Source organism: Vipera berus (genome assembly GCF_964194415.1).
Source record: "Vipera berus genome assembly, chromosome: 11".
Lineage (NCBI taxonomy): Eukaryota > Metazoa > Chordata > Lepidosauria > Squamata > Viperidae > Vipera > Vipera berus.
In genome coordinates this window covers 546,097-568,967 of record NC_138214.1, presented here as the reverse complement: position 1 = coordinate 568,967, position 22,871 = coordinate 546,097, and the positions used below count along the sequence as shown (strand labels likewise).

At 54.8% G+C, this 22,871-nt stretch overlaps 3 protein-coding genes across 6 annotated transcripts; all 3 read left to right on the top strand.

Moving 5' to 3' along the window:
- The first annotated feature begins 2,957 nt into the window (after window positions 1-2,957).
- On the top strand, window positions 2,958-9,357 carry NONO (non-POU domain containing octamer binding). The gene is made up of 11 exons (XM_081336391.1): window positions 2,958-3,049; window positions 3,402-3,565; window positions 4,825-5,018; window positions 5,479-5,780; window positions 6,341-6,436; window positions 6,748-6,944; window positions 7,036-7,120; window positions 7,432-7,540; window positions 7,639-7,681; window positions 7,880-7,989; window positions 8,485-9,357. The coding sequence occupies exons 2-11, from the start codon at window positions 3,433-3,435 to the stop codon at window positions 8,620-8,622; spliced, it is 1,407 nt and encodes a 468-aa protein (XP_081192517.1). The 5' UTR covers window positions 2,958-3,049; window positions 3,402-3,432; the 3' UTR covers window positions 8,623-9,357.
- Window positions 9,358-10,539: 1,182 nt separating this feature from the next.
- ITGB1BP2 (integrin subunit beta 1 binding protein 2) lies at window positions 10,540-15,287 on the top strand. 4 transcript variants are annotated; one of them, XM_081336395.1, is made up of 11 exons: window positions 10,540-10,899; window positions 11,300-11,349; window positions 11,660-11,716; window positions 12,067-12,200; window positions 12,502-12,620; window positions 12,981-13,036; window positions 13,258-13,328; window positions 13,628-13,730; window positions 14,269-14,391; window positions 14,552-14,614; window positions 14,857-15,287. In XM_081336395.1, the coding sequence occupies exons 1-11, from the start codon at window positions 10,836-10,838 to the stop codon at window positions 15,076-15,078; spliced, it is 1,062 nt and encodes a 353-aa protein (XP_081192521.1). In that variant the 5' UTR covers window positions 10,540-10,835; the 3' UTR covers window positions 15,079-15,287. The 4 variants fall into 4 exon arrangements, with proteins under 4 accessions (XP_081192521.1, XP_081192520.1, XP_081192518.1 ...); XM_081336394.1 differs by lacking the exon at window positions 10,540-10,899 and having other exon boundaries at window positions 10,907-11,349; XM_081336392.1 differs by lacking the exon at window positions 10,540-10,899 and having other exon boundaries at window positions 10,907-11,349; window positions 13,592-13,730.
- A 1,316-nt stretch (window positions 15,288-16,603) lies between these two features.
- LOC308673270 (rho-related GTP-binding protein RhoG-like) lies at window positions 16,604-21,138 on the top strand. The gene is made up of 2 exons (XM_081336834.1): window positions 16,604-16,715; window positions 18,572-21,138. Exon 2 carries the CDS (start codon window positions 18,591-18,593, stop codon window positions 19,164-19,166), a length of 576 nt encoding a protein of 191 aa, XP_081192960.1. The 5' UTR covers window positions 16,604-16,715; window positions 18,572-18,590; the 3' UTR covers window positions 19,167-21,138.
- The last annotated feature ends 1,733 nt before the right edge of the window (window positions 21,139-22,871 follow it).

The window sequence follows — 22,871 nt, the reverse complement described above, 5'->3', positions numbered from 1 at the left end:
GATTATTTTGATTAGTGCCAATCTTAGCTGGGCAGTATGGCGGAGATGACAGAGGCTTGTCACCACTTGGTCACTCCTCACATGGGCTACAACTGTGTTTCCCATCTTGCATTTTTCTCTGAAAAGATAGTAGTGGCAGGCCACTTTCAGTTCTACACAGCTTGACTGGACCTGGGACCAACATTAGGAAGTGCCCCTTTTTCCACAAGCCAGCATGCAGAGACCTGGCAGACCCAACCCAGGCTCTGTCATGCCCCATGATATGCGCAGGGTGGTCCCCATGGGAGAGGCAGACAGGGAAGAGGACCCTTGTAAACAAGCTGGGGGATGCCTCAGGGAGGGTCTTCCCTGGTTGCCAAGACGGCTGGCCCGGACCCTCCCTGGACCTCAGCAGAGTCCTGTTCTCTGCACTCCTGGCCCCTCCCTGGCTGGCTCTCCAGCCCCTTCAGAGGAAATTATGGTCTGGATGAGGCTCCCCAGAAGGTCAAGTTGCCTGGTGGGCGGAGCAGGAAGCCCTGGCTTTGCTGCCGGAAATGCTGAGCTGGCTGAGGAGCTGGAGAATGCCTGCCATGATTCATGGCAGGCACAAGCCCACTTGCACAGGTCCATCTTGCATGGGGAGCAGCTCCACCCCAAAACATGTCTCAGCAGTCCTCCAGCCTCCCCTTACCAATCTCGATGCGCCAGCTACGAATGGCATACCTAATGGCCAAGGGTGAACAACTGCACAGTGCATGTGCCGCCTCCCCCCCCACCGCCACTTCTAGGCTTCCTCTCTGCCAGCTTCCTACTGCAAAGGCCTCCAGGCGCATGGCATTTCCTCCTGCTTTCTCAGGGAGGCCAGGCAGCCAGAAGCAGAAGCAGCCAGAAGGTCAAAGCACAGCATCTGGTCTGGCAGCCACACACGAAGCTCAGAGAGGACAGTTCCAGCGCTGTGGAAGCTGCAGAGCTTCGGCAAGGGGGAGCTTTGTAATGGGGCCCAGGAGCTGCAAAGATGGGACGAGCTGCAGCGATCAGCCCCTGCTTTTGGCAGGGCAGCCCCAAGCTATGGCTTCTCCCTGGCAGGAGAACAGGTGGGCACATGTGATGCCAAACAGCCGGGAGGGATCGGAAAAGGACCAGTGTCAACAATGAAAGCCAAGGACAGAGCAGAGCAGGGAGTAAAGAGATCGTTTTGCAAGCGTGGTGGCATAATGCACGTAGGCAAAATGGCACCTACTATTCAAAGAGGCTGAGACTGCCAGACCCAATTTGGGACCTGCCAAAAGATTCTTGAATGGAGATCTTGTCCGGCCTAGCAAGCATGGTAGCATAATGCACGTAGGCAAAATGGCACCTACTATTCAAAGAGGCTGAGACTGCCAGACCCAATTTGGGACCTGCCAAAAGATTCTTGAATGGAGATCTTGTCCGGCCTAGCAAAAAGGTGAAAGTCTTGAGCTATTTCTTCATTTTGCTCTATAGCCTTGCAGGGTTATGTGAGCAGGCTAAACTGCTGAAGCGTGAGGCAGAGGGAATCAGCTTCTGTCCAGGAGGTGGTCTCGGCCAAAAGGGCTGACCGGTTCCATTGCCCGATATTGCTGGGCTGGCTCAGATCAGGCAAAGGGCATCCAGTCGCATTGGCACCTCTGGTCTACCCACCCGGCACCTGGTCTTTCTGGCAAGATGTTGATCTTTATGTGATTCTTACAGAGCTGGAATTGCCACCTCCTTTCACCTGCCACCTTCTCCAGAGTGGCTTACGTGCCTTAAGAGGGCAACCTTGGGGCAGAGGGCCGGTGAGAGAAAGAGCTGGCCCCATTGCTGCAGCCAGGGAAGGGGCATAGCTAGAGCTGATCTAAGGATGAGCTAAGGACCAGAGCTAAGAGAATCACTCAGCTATTAACCATGGTTTGCCCACAATGCTCAGGGCTTAGTCCAGTAGGATGAATGGGGAAAGTGGATCCTGGTGCTGGAAGTAGAGGATTGGGTATGTATGACCTCTCAGTTTCATCCACTTCTCCCTCCAGTTCCTAAACCCTCTAAGACCTATTACCTGTAAGGCTTCATGAAATTGTAAAACAATGGGCTTTGTGATACCAACCGCCCACCTGCAGTGCAGCTTTGTTCCCTTCCTCTTGAAAACTCCCAGACCTCTCTTGTTAGACACCCGCCACCCACCCCCTTGGTGGGGCAGTTGGAAGGCTGGCTTGCATTCTGGCCAGCTGGTTTCCTCTGGGCACAGCAGGCTTCCTAGAAGAAGGTTCCAGAGCAAAGTTGTGCTCTTCACCTTCCCGCTCAACAGCTGGAAACAAATGCATTGAATTCATGGTTCTTCCTCGCCAACCCCAGCATCCTGCATAGAATTTTGCTGCAACATGCCGGGAAATCTTAGCTGTGACCTTTAATGGAAAAAGGTGGGGGGAAATAGTGTAGGATCGCCCTGCGCGGCTTGCCCTTTTTTTCTTTGCAAGTCACTGGCTACAAGCTGGATCGGGAGCAAAGTTCTGCGCCTAATTTGCCTATACTTGAGCAAGTATTAATTCCGACCCGCCCTCGACCGCGTTCTACGGCCCTGGAAAGCGGCCTTGCCCCAGCGCCCCCAAAGGCAGACCGCTATACGTCCCACTCCGCCCGTATGGAGGCGCGGTCCCTTTAAGAAGCTGCACGGTTCTTTATGCGCCTGCGCGGGCCTCGCGGGCCCTCACGTCACTTACTCTTCGCCCCCTCCCTTTTCCTGCCCCTTTGTCCCTTTTTCACCACTCACTCAAACTTGACTGGAAAGCGCCACGAGTGCTGATTGGCTAAGCTTTGCGCGGGCTGGGGGAGCACAGAGCCGGACCAATCGGAAAGCCCACGGCCTGCTCGGTTTACCCTCGCCTTTAGATCGGCAAGCACGGCGGCCATTTAGCGGAAGAATAGGAGCGGCTTTTCAGCCAATTGGGCCCACCAAAAGGCGAGAGGGGCGGGACAGGGCAGCACGCACCAGAGAACGGTTTCCGGCCTCGCGCGCCCCCATTTTTTCCTCCTTCCTTTACCCCCCCCCGCCTTTTCGTCGGCTCCGCCTGAGGTAAGGAGGCCGCGGGAGGCTCGGCGGCGGCGGGGCCGGGGCCCGGCGGGCGACGCGAAGCGCCTCTTCCGGCGGAGGGGGCAGCTCGAGCGGGAGCCCGCCCTGCCTCACTCCCGTCTGCCGGCTTCTGGGAAGCGCGCCGCGGACCGGAGGCTCCCCGGGGAGCGTGGGGACGACGGCGTTGGGACGCTCTTGACTCCTCCGCCGGCCGCGATCGCGGAGTGCCCTGGGAACTGTAGTCCGCCGGGGCCCCCGAGCCGGGAGCGGCGGTGCCGGGGGGGGGGGCGACGGGGGGCGGCCGAATCTCTGCCTGAGCGGCCCCCGCGCGCTGTCCTCCGCTCCTCGCCCGCAGGGATCCGGCCCTCCGCGCCAGGCGAGGAGCCATGCAGGGCAGCAAGGGCTTCGCCATGGAGAAGCAGAATCACACCCCGCGGAAGCCGCCGCCGCCGCCGTCGCCGCACCATCAGCCGCCGCCGCAGGCCGCCCCCGCCAACGGGCAGCAGATCAACAGCCAGAGTGAGCGGCCCGGCCGGGACGGGGGAGCCGCCTGGGGCCTTCGCGAGGCTCCGCTCCGGAATGGACCCGCGGGCGGGCTGGAAGATCCGTGCTGGCAACAGCCATTCGCGGGCTGAGCTCTGCCAGAGCACCGCGCAGCCCAAGCTGGCTATGCCCAGCTGTCCGGGGCGGGGCGGGGGGGGGGAGCGTGCGGCTTCTGGAGAGGCCAATATTGGGTTTCCCTTCGCTTGCCCCCCCAAACATGGGTGTCAAATTGGGAATTGGTTTCTGCCAGGCAGAGTTGCTCCTGTTTCGGTTCATGAACACAGCCTAGATTGGCTAGACTGACAGAATCTTCTGGTTGGGCTGTTCTTCCTGCAAAAAGAAATTAAACTCTACGGTCTGCAGCATTATTTAGAGAGGGAACCCTAAGGCTTCTTTGGCTGACGCTGCAAGTTATAAGCCGCAAGTTATAATCACCGTTAAAACGTTGCTTTCTTTGACTCATCCTTCCCTTGGACTTAGATGTCTCTATGGTACTTTCTCTGATTTTAAGATTAGAACCTTTATCTCCATTTCAAGAACATATGGACTCCTTAAAACTTTTAGTAAAACGTGTTGGCCCATCAGATTAGTTTACGAGTCACGTAATGTTTGTTAGCTAGTTTTTAAGCAATGTTATTATTAAAACATGGCCTACCTTCAGGAGAGAGCTGAAAATTTTTCCCACCCGCAACGTCTTGTAAATAAAATGTAACTGCTGCAGACCTGACCTTGCAGTTGTTGTGATCTGTGGTTGTTTTGCATTTGAATCAGAATAGAGCTGGAGGGGGCCTTGGATGTCTTCTAGTCCAGCCCCCTGCTCAAGCAGGAGATCCTATAACATTTCAGACAAATGACTGTCCAGTCTCTTCTTAAAAACCTCCAGTGATGGAGCACCCACAACGTCTGGAGGCAACTTCTGTTCCACTGGTTAATTGTCTTCACTGCTAGGAAGTTTCTACTTAATTCCAGGTTGCTTCTCTCCTTGATTAGTTTCCATCCATTGTTTCTCATCCTCTGGTGCTTTGGAAAATAATTTGAATAAATTAAATAAATTTGTAATCTTCCGATGCATAAGATGCAGTTTACAGTGGGAATCCTCTTTCTGGTTGCAATGATAGTTTTGGACGGTACTTTCCTGTGGCTGTAACGTTCAGATCATCATTTTCTGGAATGTTTTAATAGTCACTATTTGTTCCCCATTTTTGTAGAATGAATTTTTATCTCCTTCCCCTCAGATGAAGGCCTGACGATTGACTTGAAGAATTTCCGAAAACCTGGAGAAAAAACCTTCACCCAAAGGAGTCGCCTCTTTGTGGGAAACCTGCCACCTGACATCACCGAGGAGGAGATGAGGAAGATGTTTGAGAAATATGGAAAAGCTGGTGAAGTCTTCATTCACAAGGACAAAGGCTTTGGCTTCATCAGGCTGGTGAGTGACCAGAGCCATTTCTTGTGTGTCCTGGGCCTTGGGCTGAGCTAACTTGACTGAGATTGAAGGGCGTGACCATTATTCTTTGAGCAGCATATGTCGTATTTTGGATGCAAGCAAATTTTAGGCTGTTGGCCCTCCAGAAGGTATTTATCCCTTCTATTACTGGCATTTATCCCAACTGTCTATGCGTGAAAGAGAGCTGAAAATGCTGGGAAATAGTATTGCCAATCTGGCTGCTGAGGTCTTCTTTCCTGTGGGAGCCAGGCAAACGTTGGGGCTTTTTCTGCGGCTGGTTATTTGTGAAGTAGAATCTTACATGTTTAATTTGTACCTCACTTTAGCCCACCGAACAATTGTTCTTTGGGCTACAATACAAATACTCTTGAGAATACCGTAATGCAATTCCTCCCAAAAACACCTTTCATTTAGTCTGCCTGCATGTCTGTCTTGCCCTCAGGAAACTCGGACCCTGGCTGAGATTGCAAAGGTGGAGCTGGACAACATGCCTCTGCGTGGGAAGCAGCTGCGTGTGCGCTTCGCTTGCCACAGTGCATCGCTGACCGTCAGGAACCTGCCACAGTTCGTGTCTAATGAGCTCCTGGAAGAGGCTTTTTCCATGTTTGGCCAAGTGGAGAGGGCTGTGGTCATTGTGGACGACAGAGGCCGGCCTTCTGGGAAAGGCATTGTAGAGTTCTCAGGAAAACCAGCTGCCAGAAAAGCCCTGGACAGATGCAGCGAGGGATCCTTCCTGCTGACTACGTAAGCACAGGCGAGGATGCTCTGGGTCACTGGGTAGGCTTACAGCTAGAAGGCAGGTCTTGTGTCCTTGTGTTTGCAGCCATAAATGGGGGACTTTGGCGGTCCCTGTTACTGAATGAACTCTGCCTCTGGTGAGGAGGGCTGACAAAGTGGAGAGAATATGCACGCAGCATCTGCGTTCTCTTTTAGAGACTCATTTTTGAAAGGGGTTGCAGCTTACAACTGTTGTGTGTGTATGCTCAGGTCAGCTACCTAGGAAGCTGATTCCTCCTTCCACATGCCTGAGTGTGGCAGATGCTGCTTCTGAGATAAACCACGGAGGAGCTGAATGGTTGCCAAAGCAGGATGTTAGGATCTGTACTGGGTAACTTGGTGCTTCGATCCTGATAATTGACTTTCTTCTGGTTGCCCCGATGGCTTGAGGAAACATCAGTTGGTACCGTCAAAGAACGATCCTTCATTCTGGAAAGGGAATTAAGGGAAAGTTTGATACTAAAGGCTGTTGCTAACTTTCTGGTTTTTGCCCCTGATGTTGGTCTATTCTCAATTTTTTTTTCAAGGTTCCCTCGGCCTGTGACGGTGGAGCCCATGGACCAGTATGATGATGAGGAAGGACTGCCGGAAAAGCTGGTCATCAAAAACCAGCAGTATCACAAGTAGGTGCTGGGGAGATACCAAGCGGCACCTTTGTGATGGAAGCTGTTCTGCCCTGCATGCAGTCATGGAAGGAAATACCTTTGGGCTAGGCTTATGTCTGTTAAAGCAGACGTGAAAATTGAAAATTGTCCTCTGTATCCACACTGCAGTTCGGGTGTCTTTAATTGGTGATATTGGTGGGTTGGGGCTGCAGGCTCTGCTAATTCAGCAGGTGCCGGCTGAGCGGATGGCTCTATGTCCTCTGCAAGACTCTTGGTCTCAGCGGCTTGTGGTTCTTGAGCGAGTGGGTTTTTGGCTTCTGCCCCCGCAGGGAGCGCGAGCAGCCTCCCCGCTTTGCACAGCCAGGCTCCTTCGAGTACGAGTACGCCATGCGCTGGAAGGCCTTAATCGAAATGGAAAAGCAGCAGCAAGACCAAGTGGACCGCAACATTAAGGAGGCCCGGGAAAAGCTGGAGATGGAGATGGAGGCGGCTCGTCACGAGCACCAGGTCATGCTCATGCGTCAAGGTGGGCCCTGGAATCTATGGGTACTTGCTATGGGGATCGCTTCTGGCAGCCCCGTCTAGATTCCAAACTCTCATCCTGCTCCTTTTCCCAGATTTGATGAGGCGCCAGGAGGAGCTCAGGCGCATGGAGGAGCTGCACAATCAGGAAGTGCAGAAGCGCAAACAGCTGGAACTCAGGTGAGCAGCGGATTGACAAAGGCAGTTCTGGTACAGATTGCAGAATAAATAATAAAGCTGGTCAAAAATTGATTAATAAATAGAGCTGAAAAACAAAATTCTTTAGTCATGGAAAACTTCCCTAGGAGCTCTTTGCTCCAGCCTCCCAGCTAAGCGATCTCTGGCTTAATTGATGGCCCCACGGTCCTTTTGCGTGTGGGGGGGTGGGGCTAGTGGATGTGGCCTGCAAAGCAGAGAGGCAAAGAGGCCAAGGGGCCTGATCCTTGGGCAGGCTGCCCAGACCGAGAGCCAAGCCCAGACTTCTCTGGCAGACAAGAAGAGGAGCGTCGGCGCCGGGAGGAGGAGATGAGGCGCCAGCAGGAGGAGATGATGAGGCGGCAGCAGCAGCAGGAGGGCTTCAAGGGCGCCTTCCCTGACGCGGTAATAGGGGGGACGAGGGGCAGGACCAGGTGGGAGCGCGGCAGCTGCACCTGACCACCAGGGCACTCAGTCACCTTGGGCCTGTCTGTCTGTTTCAGAGAGAGCCTCCCGACATGCGCATGGGGCAGATGGGGATGGGAGGTAAGTGAGAGGGGTGCCCAGGCCCTCCGCAGTCGAGAGAGGGTGCCCTTCCAACCCGGGGCATCGGTCGGGGGTCTCAGCCTGTGGCTGAGCAGGGGCTGTGGGCAAAGGGGCCGGGCTTGGGGTCAGCCACAGTGGATTCTGAAGGGGAAGGGAGTTGGGTTGCATCTCAGAAGGGGTCCCTGATTTGCCTTTCAGGTGCAATAGGAATGAACAACAGGGGGGCCATGGGGGGCACCAGTGTCCCTGCAGGACCCCCGCCTGCGACTGGCCCTGGACCAATGATCCCTGATGGAGCCATGGGAATGGTGAGGTCAACCGAGCTCTCGTCCTTGGTGGGGTGTGTGTGGAAGAGCCAAGAAGGGAGAGTATTATCTTGAGTACTTTTGCTTCTATTCAAGTTAACTTCTTAGCTAGTGGGGGGGGGGGGCTATGTGCTGCAACATTCAAAGCAAGGTCCATTGGGTAATTTTTATTTCTTAAGGACATAAACTGGGTTTAGGATTCCTGTCTTCTGTTTTGACAAACCTAACGAGGGCTAGCAGCTTAAACATCTGAGGCTTGCAGGATATAAAATCTCTTTCAGGACCTATTACTCTTAGAGTTCTGATGGGTTTTAGGATCCCAGCTGGGTTTTCTGTCTTTCTTAAGCAGGTTCTTTGAAAATAGTGGTACCCCTGGGCTTAGGCTTAGACCTGCCTCTGAGCCCCCTTGTAGGTCTTCAAAAAGCAGGAAGGAACCCCCAACCCTTGGATCTCTGGGCCTCTGGCTGTTTCTGACCAAAATCTTTCTCTCTGCACAAGACCCCTCCACCACCAGCCGATCGCTTCGGACAGAGCGGGGCCATGGAAGGCCTGGGCACCATGGGAGGAAGCACACCGGGATTCAACCGGGGAACTCCCGGCGGAGATTTTGGCCCTAACAAGCGTCGCCGGTACTAACAGGAAAGGGTCCAGTGCTTGGCTCTCCTCTCAAGAAGACCCCTATCTCCTTCTTGAGGCCAGGAGTTTGGCCAAGGCAAGACGCATCTGGTCATATTTCTAAACGGTGCAGCTGACACCAGGAGGGTTGCATTCCTGCAAGCACGCAATGTGAACACGGATCCCAGGAGGCTTCAGTAGCTGTGTAGTGTATGGGCCAAGCTAGGAGGCCTGGTCCTTTTTCTTCCCTTCCCCAAGCCCCTGGCCACAGGCGGTCCTTGGAGGCCACCAGCTCTCCCCCAGGCCTCAGAGAGCCCTTCTGAGCACTGGGACAAGGCCCGTGGTTCTGTACGTGGCTACAGCCACAAGTGACAGATCATGTAGGGGGAGGTGGGAGTAGTTTTTTAAACTTGTAGCTTTTTATTTTTTCCTCTGGACCATTTTTTCCTTTCCTGTAGTTCTCTGGGGCAGCCAAGAGGGCTCGATAGCGGTGGTGGTTCTGGGATGAATTATTCAGTGTTGTACCATTCTTTCTTTTTTATTGGTAGAAAAGTACAATCTATTGGACATAGTAAAACACAAAAGTTTCCTGTTAAAAAAACTCAGCTGAAGCAATTGTTTGTATAACCCTAACTTTACCTGTCTTGTGTAGAAGTAAATGTGTGAATCTGAGCTGTAATCGTCCACTAACAGGTTGAGTTTGTCTCAAGATTGTGACAGGAATGCATTATTAAAAGGGATTTTAAGACTTTTTCACCTTGTGTCCACCTCTGGTGTCTGCTGGGTTTCTGATTACTAGACGGAAAATCTGCCTCCGGCAAATGGCAACAGGCCGGCATCCTCAGCCTTTTCCTGCTGCTGGGAAGGTATTCGGCCATTCTTGAGCTCTACACCTCAGAATTCCCAGGGCACCTTTGCCCAAGGGGTGGCTGGGAATTCTGGGAGTTGCTGTTCTAACCCATTTGGGAAACGGCAGTCGTGTGAGCCAAGTGGCGCAGTGGCTGAGCTGGGCTGCTCGGGTCACTTGCTTTCTGGGAAAACAGCCCTGGAGCCCCTTAGAGTAGCTCTCTCTCTCCCTCCCTCCCTCCCTCTCTCTCTCTCTCTCTCTCTCTCTCTCTCTCTCTCTGTGAGTGTGTGTGTGTGAGAGAGAGAGGGAATGGCCGTGCTGCTCAAAGGACACTGATCTGTCCTGGCTGTCAGTTGGAAGAATTCCCCAAGACATTCTGAGTGGGACTAATCGCTTGTAGAGTGCAAATACCTGGCTGCAGACGACCAGCAAAGGAGGATGGATGATTTGGGGTTAGGCAAAGTGCAGAATTGTCACGTGATGGACACAGATTGGGATATATTAAGGGGGACAAAAAGGGAAGTGGGCGTACCACACACGAAGAGCAGGTCTAGTTGAAAGGGTTCCGGCCTTCTCAGCAGCTGGCTGGAACAGCTGTATGTAATGCTCAGGCATGACTAGGTTGGCAGCTTCCTTGGCACCCATTTCGGGCTTCCAGCCAGAGGCGCCCCACATCACTGGCGGTGGGATCTGACCCGGTTTTGCAGATGCTGCTGGGCTTCCTTCCAGGTGCCAGGTAGTCTCCCACAAGCTGACACTCTCGGGTCACTGCCAGGTGCCGGAGGATGGGGTTGCCCAGCAAGGACTCCCGATCCTGGGCAGCCGTTTCTTGACCTGGGCTTCAGGCCAGCTCCTCTTGGAAGGGGGACGAAAGATGTGTTTCACTTAGGCTGGGCCGGCTGGGAGGGGGGAATGGCCTTGCCCCCTCTGCCCTGCTCCAGGGGACAAAGGAGAGCCGCTGAGTCTGCACTTGGGGTCTTCTGCAGGGAAGAAGAGGCAGCCTCAGCTCTCCCCTCCTGTGCAACTGAGGAAGAAGAGGCAGAGCCTTTTTTCTTCGGCTGATTCTCTTCCTGTTTGTCATTGGCATGATTGGTGGGGGGGGGGGAGGAAACAGGCAGGGGGAAACAAGTCGCCCTACATCTGAGCAGGAGCAACAGCCAGAGGCATCCCAAGAAGCTTCTGCCAAGGGCCTTGTGTTTATGGCTGACAGCTGAACCTCAGGCAGAGGGGACCCACCCAGCCCAGCCCTCCCTTTGGTGATCTGGAGTGGTGGAGCAGCTGCTGCCCTTTTCTGGGCTGCCCCCTTTGCAGCCCTCGCTACTAAAGATAGCTGAGCTTTCTGGTCTTGTAGCTGCCCGGCGGGCCAGATTCCATCCCAGACTCGGCAATGGCCTTGCTGTGCTACAGGAAAGGCTGCGGGCAGAGCTTTGACCCAGAGAGGAACAGCCAGGGTAGGTGAGCAGGGAGGGTGGTGGGCACAGGAGCGAAGGGCCTTGCGGGTGCCACATCTGCTGCATGCTGGCTGGCATGCCCAGCACACCCCTTTCTTCTGACTTGTGCCTGCCAGGCAGTTCCCCTGGTGCTGATGTTCTGAAAGTGGGCGCTCGGAGCAAATCCCCACGGGGGGCTTTATAAGGGGAAGGAGCTGCAGCCTTGCTGACAACCTTGGCCAGTGGGTGGCACATTGTAGGAGTGCCAGTGTAACTGGGCTGCCAGAAATCACAGTCTTGGAGAACTTGCAGGTCTTCCATCCCCAGAACAGTCTGGAAATGGAAGAGGATGGAAGGATGGGGGGAGCAAATCAAGCTGCTTGCTGGAAGAAAACCCTCCCTCCCTCCCTCCCCCTCTCAGATGCCTGCCTCCACCACCCAGGCTTTCCCATCTTCCATGATGCCTTGAAGGTGAGTAGGCCCAACTGTACAGGGCAGGTGTGTGTGTTGGGGGGGTGGGCTCCACCGCATTTCCCTGCAGTCAGCCATGGGCGGAACTGCAGCAGTGGGGCAGGGAGTGTCCAGGAGGAGAAGGGCCATTGCACAGGTTGACATCCCCATCGAGTGGAGGGTCTGCTCTGTCCCCCTCCCTTCATATCAAGGCACCTGTTCTGCCCTTATTGCTCCTTGGATGGGGGCCCTGCCCACCCACCCCCAAGCAGGAAGGCAGTGTGCAGATAGGAGGACCACAGCACCTTGCATTTACTCATTGTTCTTCCAGGGCTGGTCTTGCTGCAAGAAACGGACGACCGACTTCTCTGAATTCCTCTCCATAAAGGTAGATGTTGCTTACAAACTGCGGGGTGCGAGTGCCCGTTCCCCTGTCAGCATATCCATCCCGTGCACCGATGGACGAGGCCGGCACAAGAGGCCGGCACCCTCTTGGCTTTTGCTGCACAGACACAGTTGACTTTTTCAGCTATTCTTTCTCCAGTGGCCTTTTCCCAATCACAACCTTAAAACAACCTGGAAAAGGTTGGTGGGGGTTGGTGGGGAGGGAGGGTGACAGCAGGACATGGCAGAAGGGTCCCGTTGCCATCCAAACTCAGGGCTGAGCTAGAGGTCCGCAGTTCAGTCTCAACTGCAGACTGCACCCTCAATGTGAGAAAAGGGCCTGTCTCTCCAAAGGGCTGCACGAAAGGCTACCACAGCCACGAGAAGCCTCCAGAGCCGGAGGAGGCCTCTGCCAAGCGCAAGCCCTGCACTGAAGACCTTGTTCTGGAGCCAAAGTCTGCTGAGGTGCTGCAGCGGGAGAGGCCCAGGTGAGGGGCTTGATAAGGACCCTCCCGGAGTTCCCAAGTCTGATGGTGCTGACAGCTTTGGGCTAGGGATGGGAAGCAGCAGAGATCTCCCTTGAGTTTTACAGGTATACTTCCTCTGCACGAGGAAGGTTCCATTTATCTGCTTCCCTTCCCAACCCCATCAGTGAATTGTGCACCGTAGGTAGGAAGCAGTCCGTGAGGCGGGGGGTGGCAGAAGAACAGGAGCTACACCCCTTTTGCCCAAACTTAACGTAAACTGGCTCCTCCGTGCACACAATCTGCCCTCTCCTTTGGCCCCCAGCTCCGATGAGCCCAAGCAGCCGCTGCTGGTGAAGGTGGCCCAGGCACTGCAGCAAGTCCTGGAGAAGCTGGACACATCCACGGCCATGCAACCTGCCTCGCACGGCTTGACCAGCCCCGGTGGGAAACGTGATGGGGCTTGCTGGGGGAAAGATGAAGGGGGGGGGAGCTGAGCGGCTAAGTGGCCGCTCTCTTCCCAGTTGACCGGGGATGGGGGGGAGGACAAGTACCACAGGTGGCCCCACTGTGCCTCTGTGTGGCCGTGGGAGGCTGTGGGGGGAGCCAGCTGAGAACGCTGGAAGCTGCAGCCCTCTAAACCTGGCTTGGGGAAGGTCCCAAGCCTCTGGCCAGTTGATAAGAGGCTGTGGGGCAGGACAGGATCCCTTGCAAGCAGATGCGATTGGCCCTGGGGGCAGCTGCAGTTCCGTGCCCCAGCAGACTTGCAAGGCCCCAAATTGCTGTTTTCTGGCTGTCTCTTAGGGGGCAGCTCAGAGGCGAGCACCGGCACGGCCTGCAAAAACGCCGGCTGCCAGGCGGTGAGTTGTCTTTGGGGCTGCTCAGCTTCTAACTTCCCCCCTTGGACCCAATTAATGGCCCAGCCTTGGCTGGTCGAGAAAGAGCGGGATAGCATTCACCGAGATGAGGGAGGGAAGGAAGCGCTGGGCCGAAAGAGCTGGTTGCCCCTGGCGGCTCCAGAGCGGGCACTTCCTGACCACTTGGCTGACCCTTCCTGTCTCCTGCCCGGCTCCTCTTTCAGGCTTTCCAGGGGGAGGAGAGCAAGAGGGAGACCTGCCTGTTCCACCCAGGGGTGCCCGTCTTCCATGAGGGGTAAGCATCACGGGCATCTCTGATGCCCTTCCTCCTCAAAGTCCCTGTCTACAGCTGTGATGCCCACAGCAGGGGATGGTCTGCTGTGGGACCCGGCATCTTCCACTCCCCTCCTGCCCACCCCATGCTGGCCCGTCTGGGGCTGCCGAGTCAAACAAGCCAGGTGCCTGCGGCTGTGAATGCTTCACCCGCTTGCAGTGAGCCATCTGGAACTGGGGGGAGGGAATTCCTATGCTAACTACCTAAATAAATATCCGCCCAAGCTCTCTGCTTGTCTCCCGCCTCCGTAATCCATCCAGCATGAAATACTGGAGCTGCTGCAGGATCAAAACCACGGATTTTGCCGCATTCCTGGAGCAGAAGGGCTGCAGCAGAGGGAAGCACACCTGGGTGACGGGGCAGGTGAGGGTCTTCTGCCCAACCCCCGCCCTGTCCGGGGCTTGGTCTGCAGCCGAAGGGAAGCCAGAAGCCAGCCCTGCCCAGACAGCAAGGGACTGGACTAGCCTTGCTGGTTGTGGCTACCTGCAAAGTATGTGCTTTAAAGCGGAAGGGGGACTTCTTGCCCCCAAAGCTCTTTCAGATCCCAGAAAAACAGCTTCCGCTTTCTCACAGGGGAGGCACCTTCAGCAGCATCTGCCCCTCCCCACCCACCTCTAGCACAACCTCCTAGCCATGGGATCCCCGTGGGGAAGAGCAGGAGGCCTCCCTTAGAAACAGAGGAGCGAGAAGAGGGATGCCCTTGAATGGGAAACCCCTCCTGCAACCCAGAAGCAGGGAAATGGGCTGATGCTTCCCATCCCGTTCGGGGTCCCTGGGGAGGTTTTCTGCCTGCTGGGGCACCTGAAAGGCTGCAGTCCAAAAGGCCCGTCCTCCGAATTGGGGTTCCCTGCATAAGAGGGGGCAGGAACGTTGACCAGCTGTTTTTCTATGGCCACCACAGGAGGACAAGAAGCTAGTCTCTTGTCGACAGGATTGGCATCAGACCAGCAGCCAAGTGGTGGTGACCCTCTATGGCAGGACCCCCCTGCCCCACCTCAGCTCCATCAAGGCCAACCGCACTGCGGTAAGGAAGAAGGGCTGCCGGCGGGTGGGGTGGGAGGGCTGGGGCACAGCTGCTTCTCAGAAGCGGCCTGCTGGGCACTGCAACCAAGCCCATCTTGCAGGGCAGGGCGGAGGTGCTGCGGTAGGACTTGGGGCTGAGGAGGCTTCCTCTTTTCTTGCAGCTGGACATTCGGGTAGCTTTTGAGAGAGACAAGATTTTCCAGGCCCAGCTGGATCTCTGGGGGGTATGTTTGACTTGCTTGCCTGGCTTTCTTTGCTTGCCTGGCCACCTTGGAAGAAAGACCCACCTGGATTCCAAATGGTCTCTTCTTTCCATAGCTACCAATGAAAAGGTTGGGGGAGGGAGGCGGCCTCCGTTTGTGGAGCTTGAGGATATCTTACCATCCTCATAGTGCCAAGACAGCCCCTGCAGACATTGGGGGGCTGCCTGATCCAGCTGGTCCTCCTGCTGGCTCTCTCCTTCCAGGTCATCGATGTGGAGAAGAGCTTTGCCAGTCTGTTGCCTTCCAAGGTGGAAATTGCTCTGAAGAAAGCGAGCCCCATTACTTGGGCTGGGCTGGAGCATCCACAGAGCAGAGTGGAGGCCTGTCAGCCACCACCCCAGGAGGAGGCCATGAAAGGCAGCTCTCCAGAAGCCCCATTGGATGAGTCAGATGACAGCCTGGGCTGGTCCGAGGATGAGGGCTGAGGGGCAGCCAAGCAGGGGCAGCAGGCAGCTGAGCCAGGCTGAGGAACAGGAGGGGGCTGGGCTGGCTCGGGGCTGCAGGAGCAGAGCACCACCATGGAGCCTGGGGACACCTCCCCACCACTGAGAGTTTCGCCCCTGCGGGAGGACCCTCTTGGCCCTGTCTTGTCTTGAAATAAAAGCAACTTCTTTCAGTGGGAGGAAGTCAGAGACCTCTGGCCAGTGAGCGTGTGCATGACTGGTGTGTGTGTGTGTGTGTGTGTGTGTGAGAGAGAGAGAGAGAGAGAGGGAGGGAGGGAGGGAGAGAGAGAGGTGTATGCTGTGGAGATCCTCCCTTCTTTGCAAGAGCTTTATGCAGCCATGTTCTTGATCAGATTTCCTTCCCAGTACCAACTGGTGATGAATGGGACCGCTGCCAGCCATGAGCCGCCCTGCTGTGTTCTAGCCCTCCTCCAAGCTCAGCCGCAAAAGGGCTGGTCTCCATGTGTGCAGGTATGCCAAGCAAGGTCTCCAAGGCCACAGTCCAGGAGACCCGGCATTAACCCACAGTAGCAAAAAAACAGAATAATTCTGGTAGCAGCTTTTCAGGCATAAAGCCCCCTGAAAGATGCCCTTCTTTTCAAGAGGAGAAAGAAGAGGCTCAGTTCCTCCTCTTTGTGGGAACTGATCACCAGCTGCTTGGGTACCACTTGTGTTGCCTAGAAACCCAGCCTCAGAGACTGCCACCATCGCCTCAGGCAACAGGGCCGCAGTTTGGGCTACTTTCCAGGCTCCTGTGCAGACGCCGCCTCCGTGGTTTAGCCCGTGCCGCCCCAGGGAGTGCTCCTTGTGCAAGGAACCTGCTGGGGGACCCCCCCGGGGGAGGGGGGTACAGCTCTCCCGTTGGTCAGGAAACACAAAACCGAACAAGTGCCGGGAATGCTGCTTGCAAGGCCAGGATGAGGGCGAGGAGTGTAGCTCTATCACTGGGCAACGGAGCTCCAGCCTCCTGGCGTCTACCGGGAAGAGTCATTTTCTTGGCAACATTTCCTTCAATCCGCCGATGCCCCAAATTCACCCCGGGGCAGCTTTTCTCTCTCGCCAGAGACAAATGCAGCATCACGTGGATGCAGAACAAGGGAGTCGGGCGGGGGGGCTGCTAATGCACGGATACCGCGGGAGGCGAAGCATTGGGCGCCTAGAGCAGGGGTAGGCAACCTCGGCTCTTTTATGACTCATGGACTTCAACTCCCAGAATTCCTCAGTCAGCTGACTGAGGAATTCTGGGAGTTGAAGTCCATGAGTCATAAAAGAGCCGAGGTTGCCTACCCCTGGGCTAGAGAGACCGGCCCGAACGAAGCACGGCGCCCCCTCCTCCGTGGCCACCTGCAGGCGGGGCGCGCGAGCCCAGGGACCGCCCTCGAGCCTGGAAGAGGCCCTTCGCGGCCGCCGTAGAGGGACTACGCTTCCCAGCAGGCCCGGGAGGGCCGTGCCATTGGCCTTTCTCCCTCGATGGGGCGGGGCGTGAGGCCGCATGCGTAGTGCGTGGCCGGGCACGGGGGGCGCGGTTTTCCGCAGCCGCTTCCAGCTCGACTTCGGACGGCGGCGGCGGCGCGGGGACCCGCCCGGAGGGCAGCAAGGGAGGCGCGAGCGGCGCGGAGGTGAGCCCGGCCAGGGACCCCGATTGCCCGCCGTGTTCGGGCACGGCCCTTCGCCAGCCGCCGCCGCCTCTTCCGGGCCCGCGGCGGCTTTCTGGGAGGCGGCCGGCCGGAGGGCGCGGCTCGGCCTCCGGGTCGCCTGGGACGACGGGCCCTCCGCCGGGCGCGCCTGCCTGCCTGGACCACAAGCCCCATCGTCCGCAGCGGGCGGAGTCGGCCTCGGCCCGGCCAAGCCGCTCGGGCGCGGCGCCGCTCGGGGGCTGAGCGGCCCTGAGCCTCCGCGACAGCCCCTTCCACGGACAGGGAGGCGTCTCCCTCCCCGGGAGGACAAGGACGGCCCTTCCTGCGGGGCTGCTTGCGCCCAAACCCCGCGGGCGGAAGCCGTTTCCCACCGGCTGAAGTTGTGCGGCGCGGTCGGCGGCTGCCGGGCGAGGCGAAGGGGGGGGAGGGCGAGAGTTGCCCATGGACAGCGAGTGGAAAGCCCGGGAGCTTCGCCGGCCGCCGCCTTTAGGACAGCCGCATAGCCTCGTTTGCTTTGTGGCTTAGCGCGCCACTCGAACCAGGCTGCTCCGTGTGTGAGCCGTGGTTTCCTGCTTAGTGTAAGTGTGGACTAAGCTACTATGCCTTAGTCCTTAAACCGTGGTTAGCGGAACTACGAGGGGTGAGGAGGGATTGAAAAATTGGGGAGGGGATAGAGATTGAAAAATTAGCACCCAGGGAAGGATTTGGAACATGGATTGCAAAGGGACGTTTGAGGGTTTTTTCTTAGGGTCTTTTCCAGCTGTCTCCCTGCTTTGTTGGGCGGTCCTGGCTCTTTTGGGACAGGTGATCTTCTAGGCTGGTTTTGTGCCTGGCAAGAAACTAAGTAGCACCTCCTGAAGAAACGTCTGACAAGCCATTGCTTGTTTGAGCTAGTTTGGCAATCTTGGAAGTGCAAAATGGTAGGATTCACATTATGATGGAGGATTAAGCTGCTGGAACAAGTCCTGGTTCATGCTGGGGCAGCAAATTTTCGAAGACAGCAAAGTAAAAAGTTTTCAAAACAAGTTGTCTCTGCGCCCTTTGGAAGAGATCTGCCATGCTTTTCTCTAGTTTTGTAGGCCCAGTCAATATTCTTCTTGGCAGGGCAGGAAGAGAGATTTTTCTCTCTGGTGCCCCTGCAAATGTACTCTTTCTAATAGGGATGCTGCCCACGGGAAACAGGTGAAGCCACTCATTTCTCCTGCCTTAAGCAAAGAAGCTGTCCAGCCCCAATGACCCTTTCTGGCTGCCTGTATTTTAAAGTCTCCAGGTTGCTCTTTGTTCACAAAAATTTTCCATACGTGAATTAAGAGAATATAATAACTTTATTGTCATTTTAAATGTACACTAATCAGCCTACGTTAAAATGAAATTTCATTGCATTCCACTCTCAAACGGTAACCACCTCCAATATACAGGCAATAATTGCCTTCTCTCTAATTTGGATCTCTGTTTGTACAGGGCTATAAGGGACGCGGTGGCTCAGTGGGTTAGGACGCTGAGCTTGTCAATCAGAAGGTCGGCGGTTTGGCGGGTCGAATCCCGAGTGCCGCGTAACAGAGTGAGCGCCTGTTACTCGTCCCAGCTTCTGCCAACCTAGCAGTTTGAAAGCACGTAAAAATGCAAGTAGAAAAATAGGGACCACTACGGTGGGAAGGTAACAGCGTTGCGTGCGCCTTTGGCGTCTAGTCATGCTGGCCACATGACCATGGAGACGTCCTCGGACAAGCGCTGGCTCTTCGGCTTTGAAACAGAGATGAGCACCGGCCCCTAGAGTCGGAAACGACTAGCACGCATGTGCAGGGGAACCTTTACCTTTACCTTTTTACCTTGTACAGGGCTCTTCCAAGCCAAAGTATGCAGACGATAAAGTGTGCAGTGGTGGGAGACGGCGCTGTGGGAAAGACCTGCCTGCTCATCAGCTACACCACCAATGCCTTCCCGGAGGAATACATCCCCACGGTGTTTGATAACTACAGTGCTCAGATGACAGTGGATGGGAGGATGGTCAGCCTTAACCTCTGGGACACGGCCGGACAAGAGGAATATGACCGTCTGCGGACCCTCTCCTACCCGCAGACCAATGTCTTTGTGATTTGCTTTTCCATCGGCAGCCCCTCCTCTTATGCCAACGTGCGACACAAATGGCATCCTGAGGTCTCCCATCATTGTCCCAATGTGCCAATTCTTCTGGTGGGCACCAAAAGGGACTTGCGGAATAATGCAGAAGCCGTGAAAAAGCTGAAGGAGCAAAGCCTGGGCCCTACCACCCCCCAGCAGGGCACTTCATTAGCCAAACAAATCGGGGCAGTCAAATACTTGGAGTGTTCAGCATTGAACCAGGAAGGGGTAAGGGAAGTATTTGCAGAAGCCGTGCGTGCCGTTCTCTATCCGGTGACAAAGAAGAACTCCAAGAAGTGCCTGTTGTTGTAGTCAGCAAGACAAGGGTAGCGCAGACTGAAGGTGTGGGGTGTTTGCAGTCCATCTCCTTAACTAATGCCCTCTTGCACTAATGGCTTTAAAGAGAACTTTCTTTCAGCAAGTCCTCCTGCAGTCCAGCTGCCACTTTGAGCCAACAGAAATGAACATATTGGCTCTAGCCTTAAGGATCAGCCTCCAGGTAAACTCTCCGTGTCCCTACTTTACTCTCCACCTCTTCTGTGGAGGAGCCTAAAGCTACGGGATGCCTTCAAAGCCAAGGGATTCTCTGCTCAACAGGGAGAATCTTTCGGAAGGAGACAATGGTCTGCTTTGCTTTCACATCCGTGTTGCTTCCTCTCTAATCTCATGTAGGGCAGGGCTGTGCCTTTCCAGTAGCAGTAGACTCACAGTTTTCAAAAGCACCATACAAATTTTCAAATCTCTCCATTATTGCGGGCAGGCATGCCAACAAGCCTTGCAAACTGAGGGATGAGCAATCCCTGTGAGGTCTTTATGAAATCACAATCAGGCTAGCTTCTTTGTGGAACAGCTCTGGTATCTGGCAGTTGTTTAGCTTTCAAGGTTTGGAAAGCTGAACTATGTAAAAATCTTCTGATTGCCACATTGCGCCTCCTCTCCTACCCCCGTCGCCCCTTCCTACCCACCCCCCCACACACACCAGGCCTAGATTAACTACTCTGTGCTGGCTGATATCAGACACTCTGATGGTTTTTCTGGACTGGCATTTTTCCTGGCTTAAAAGCCATGATTACACTTCAGCCTTGTGAGTCTTGGGGTGAGAAATTGCCTGCTATGCAGGATAGAGTCTTGGTGTTTTTTTCCTGCCATCAAACCTTTAAAAAGCTGTGCTGCTTCAAAGCAGCCTTTTTGTGTGCCTTCTGTTCCCCTTTCTCCCTTGCAGATAAAACTCAATAACTACTTTTAAACATTCAGGCGTGAGTACTATTAAGCCAATGCACTGATTTAGTAGAAGCTTAAATCTAGAGTCGGAAACGACTAGCACGCATGTGCGGGGGAACCTTTACCTTTATAAATCTTTCTAGGCCATTGGTTCCCATAGAGATGCATATGAGTAAGGTCTAACATTGCCTGAAATACTAATGCCTTCTTTAGAATGACTTTTGCAACTTTTTTTTTTAGAAACACAAATCTCTATTAAGTATCATGCAACGTGTTTCCTTTTGTAACAGTAAAAAACTCATGTCCATTGGGCATCTTCAGCTGATTAAGGAAAGCCTGATGCTCAACAGCATCTCTTTATGGATAAAATGCTTAGAGCAGCGTGCTCCTTAGGAAGAATGTTAAGATGCAATGCTCTGTTCCCAGCCCCTCTTCCAAATAATTGTGTTCTGTATTCTGGCTGCGATCCTCATCTGCACTAGTGACCAGGAAATTTTGCCTGAATGTGGAATTGTGATACTGGGAACTGTCCTCCTTGCATGGATGCTGATGTCACAGCGAGATTGGTGATTTAGCCCAGGAGGAAATCCTGTGTAATTCTCATCCTCGGCATGCAAATCTCATGAGTGCTGTAACGTTGGCCATGCTGTGGTCCCCTTTTTCCCCTTTGCCCCAGCTGAGATTCTGGGCCGGAACCTTTGGCCTACATCTGACCATCCTCAGGGTATGTTGCGATAACAGTTTCCAACCAGGTTGTGACGTTAACAAGAACTTGGTCTCGCTGGCACTGCCAAATGTCTCCTGAATGCCTTCCTGATGTTCCATGCTTCCTCCTGCCTGAGCCTGATGATGTGGGACTGGACTCTCCCTGGGGAAGGAGGCTTCTCCAGGCGGAGCTGGGGTGGTTTGAATGATGGTTGAGGTTCAGAGAGCAGACAGACTCATTGTGTGGTACTTCAATATACACTGGCAACTGATTTTACGGTTTGAAGTACATTTGTACGGCAACTAACAGTTATTTTTAAATTATGCTGAATGAAATTGTAATAAAGCAGTTTCTTGATTCTTTTGCTGTTGTTCCTTATTATTTATTTATTTTTATTATTTTATTAAATTTCTATACTGCCCTTCTCCCGAAGGACTCAGGGCGGTGTACAGGGCAATAAAATGCAACATACAAAAGTTAAAAAGAAAATTAAAGTAATTAGCCCTAACAATAAATAGTTAAAATAAACCCAAACCCTTAGTCCAGGCTGGCCTGTTCAAACAACCAAGTCTTCAGGTCACGGCAGAAAGAGCGAAGGTTGGGAGCCGTCCGGAGCTCAACAGGCAGTAGATTCCAAAGGGCTGGTGCACCCACAGAGAATGCTCTCCCCCTGGGGGCCGCCAGCTGGCAATCCCTGACCGACGGCACCCTGAGGAGGCCTTCTCTGTGGGAGCGCACAGGACGAAGGGAAGTTGATGCCGGCAGCAGGTGCTCCCGTAAGTAATCTGGACCCATGCCATTTAGGGCTTTATAGGTCATCACCAGCACCTTGAATCTCACCTGGAGGGCAACTGGAAGCCAATGCAGCTCGCGGAGGAGAGGTGTTACATGGGAGTATCAGGAAACCCCCATCACAACTCGCGCGGCTGCATTCTGCACCAGTTGAAGCCTCCGAGTGGTCCTCAAGGGCAGCCCCATGTAGAGAGCATTGCAGTAGTCTATCTGAGAGGTCACGAGTGCATGAGTGACTGTACACAGGGCATCCAGGTCCAGATATGGCCGCAACTGGCGCACCAGGTGAACCTGGGCAAAAGCCCCCCTGGCCACAGCTCCTACATGGTCTTGCAAACTGAGCTGTGAGTCAAGGAGGATACCCAAGTTGCGAGCCCTATCTATGGTGGGGGGGGTAACACCTCACCCCCCATAGTTAAAGATGGAATGAACTGAATTTCCCGAGATGCCGGTACGTACAACCACTCAGTCTTGTCAGGATTAAGCCGAAGCCTGTTCCTCCTCATCCAGACCCGGAACGCCTCCAGGCAACGGGACATCACATCGAGGGCATCACTGGGGTGGTTTGGGGTAGAGATGAAAAGCTGGGTATCATCAGCATACTGATGATACCCCACTCCAAAACTACGAATGATCTCGCCCAGCGGCTTCATATAGATTTTGAACAGGAGGGGTGAGAGGACCGACCCCTGAGGAACTCCACAAACGAGAGGCCTTGAGGCCGACTTCTGCCCTCCTGCCAACACCGATTGCAAACGACCCAGGAGGTAGGAGAACCACTGCAAAACAGGGCCACCCACTCCCAACCCCCTGAGGCGCCGCAGTAGGATACCATGGTCGATGGTATCAAAAGCCGCTGAGAGATCTAACAGGACTAGGACAGAGGAACAACCCCTGTCCCGAGCCTGCCAGAGATCATTCACCAGGGCGACCAATGCCGTCTCCGTGCTGTGCCCGGGCCTAAAGGGAGGGGGGGGCTCCTTCACGCAACCCTTCTGTAGCCCCAGGCTCTGGCTGGACCCCTAACCATGGCTCTCAGCTTCTGGGTTCTGCATGCTTGCCTGGGACCAAGGGGCAGCCGAGCTAGAAGAGAGGGATTGCATTACCCACCCACACTGAGCCCAGTCTGGGCTGTGTCTCATATTCAAGTGGAGCCCTAGCGGACGATCACTTGAGTATGAGCCAGTCGTGCGCTGCAGCTGCCAAAAAAGCCAACACAGTCCCAGGCTGCATTAACAGAGGGATAGACTCAACATCGTGCGAAGCGTTGGTATCGTTTTAGAATGCCTCGGTAAGGC

What these genes read in the sequence shown, in the direction of transcription:
- NONO (XM_081336391.1), top strand. Translation starts at nt 3,433, where the DNA reads ATGCAGGGCAGCAAGGGCTTCGCCATGGAGAAGCAGAATCACACCCCG. An exon ending in GGTCATGCTCATGCGTCAAG is followed by an intron (nt 6,945 to 7,035) that starts GTGGGCCCTGGA and finishes TCCTTTTCCCAG; the next exon opens with ATTTGATGAGGCGCCAGGAG. An exon ending in CGCAAACAGCTGGAACTCAG is followed by an intron (nt 7,121 to 7,431) that starts GTGAGCAGCGGA and finishes CTTCTCTGGCAG; the next exon opens with ACAAGAAGAGGAGCGTCGGC.
- ITGB1BP2 (XM_081336392.1), top strand. Translation starts at nt 11,218, where the DNA reads ATGGAAGAGGATGGAAGGATGGGGGGAGCAAATCAAGCTGCTTGCTGG. An exon ending in CTGAATTCCTCTCCATAAAG is followed by an intron (nt 11,717 to 12,066) that starts GTAGATGTTGCT and finishes GTCTCTCCAAAG; the next exon opens with GGCTGCACGAAAGGCTACCA. An exon ending in TCAAGGCCAACCGCACTGCG is followed by an intron (nt 14,392 to 14,551) that starts GTAAGGAAGAAG and finishes CTTTTCTTGCAG; the next exon opens with CTGGACATTCGGGTAGCTTT.
- LOC308673270 (XM_081336834.1), top strand. Translation starts at nt 18,591, where the DNA reads ATGCAGACGATAAAGTGTGCAGTGGTGGGAGACGGCGCTGTGGGAAAG.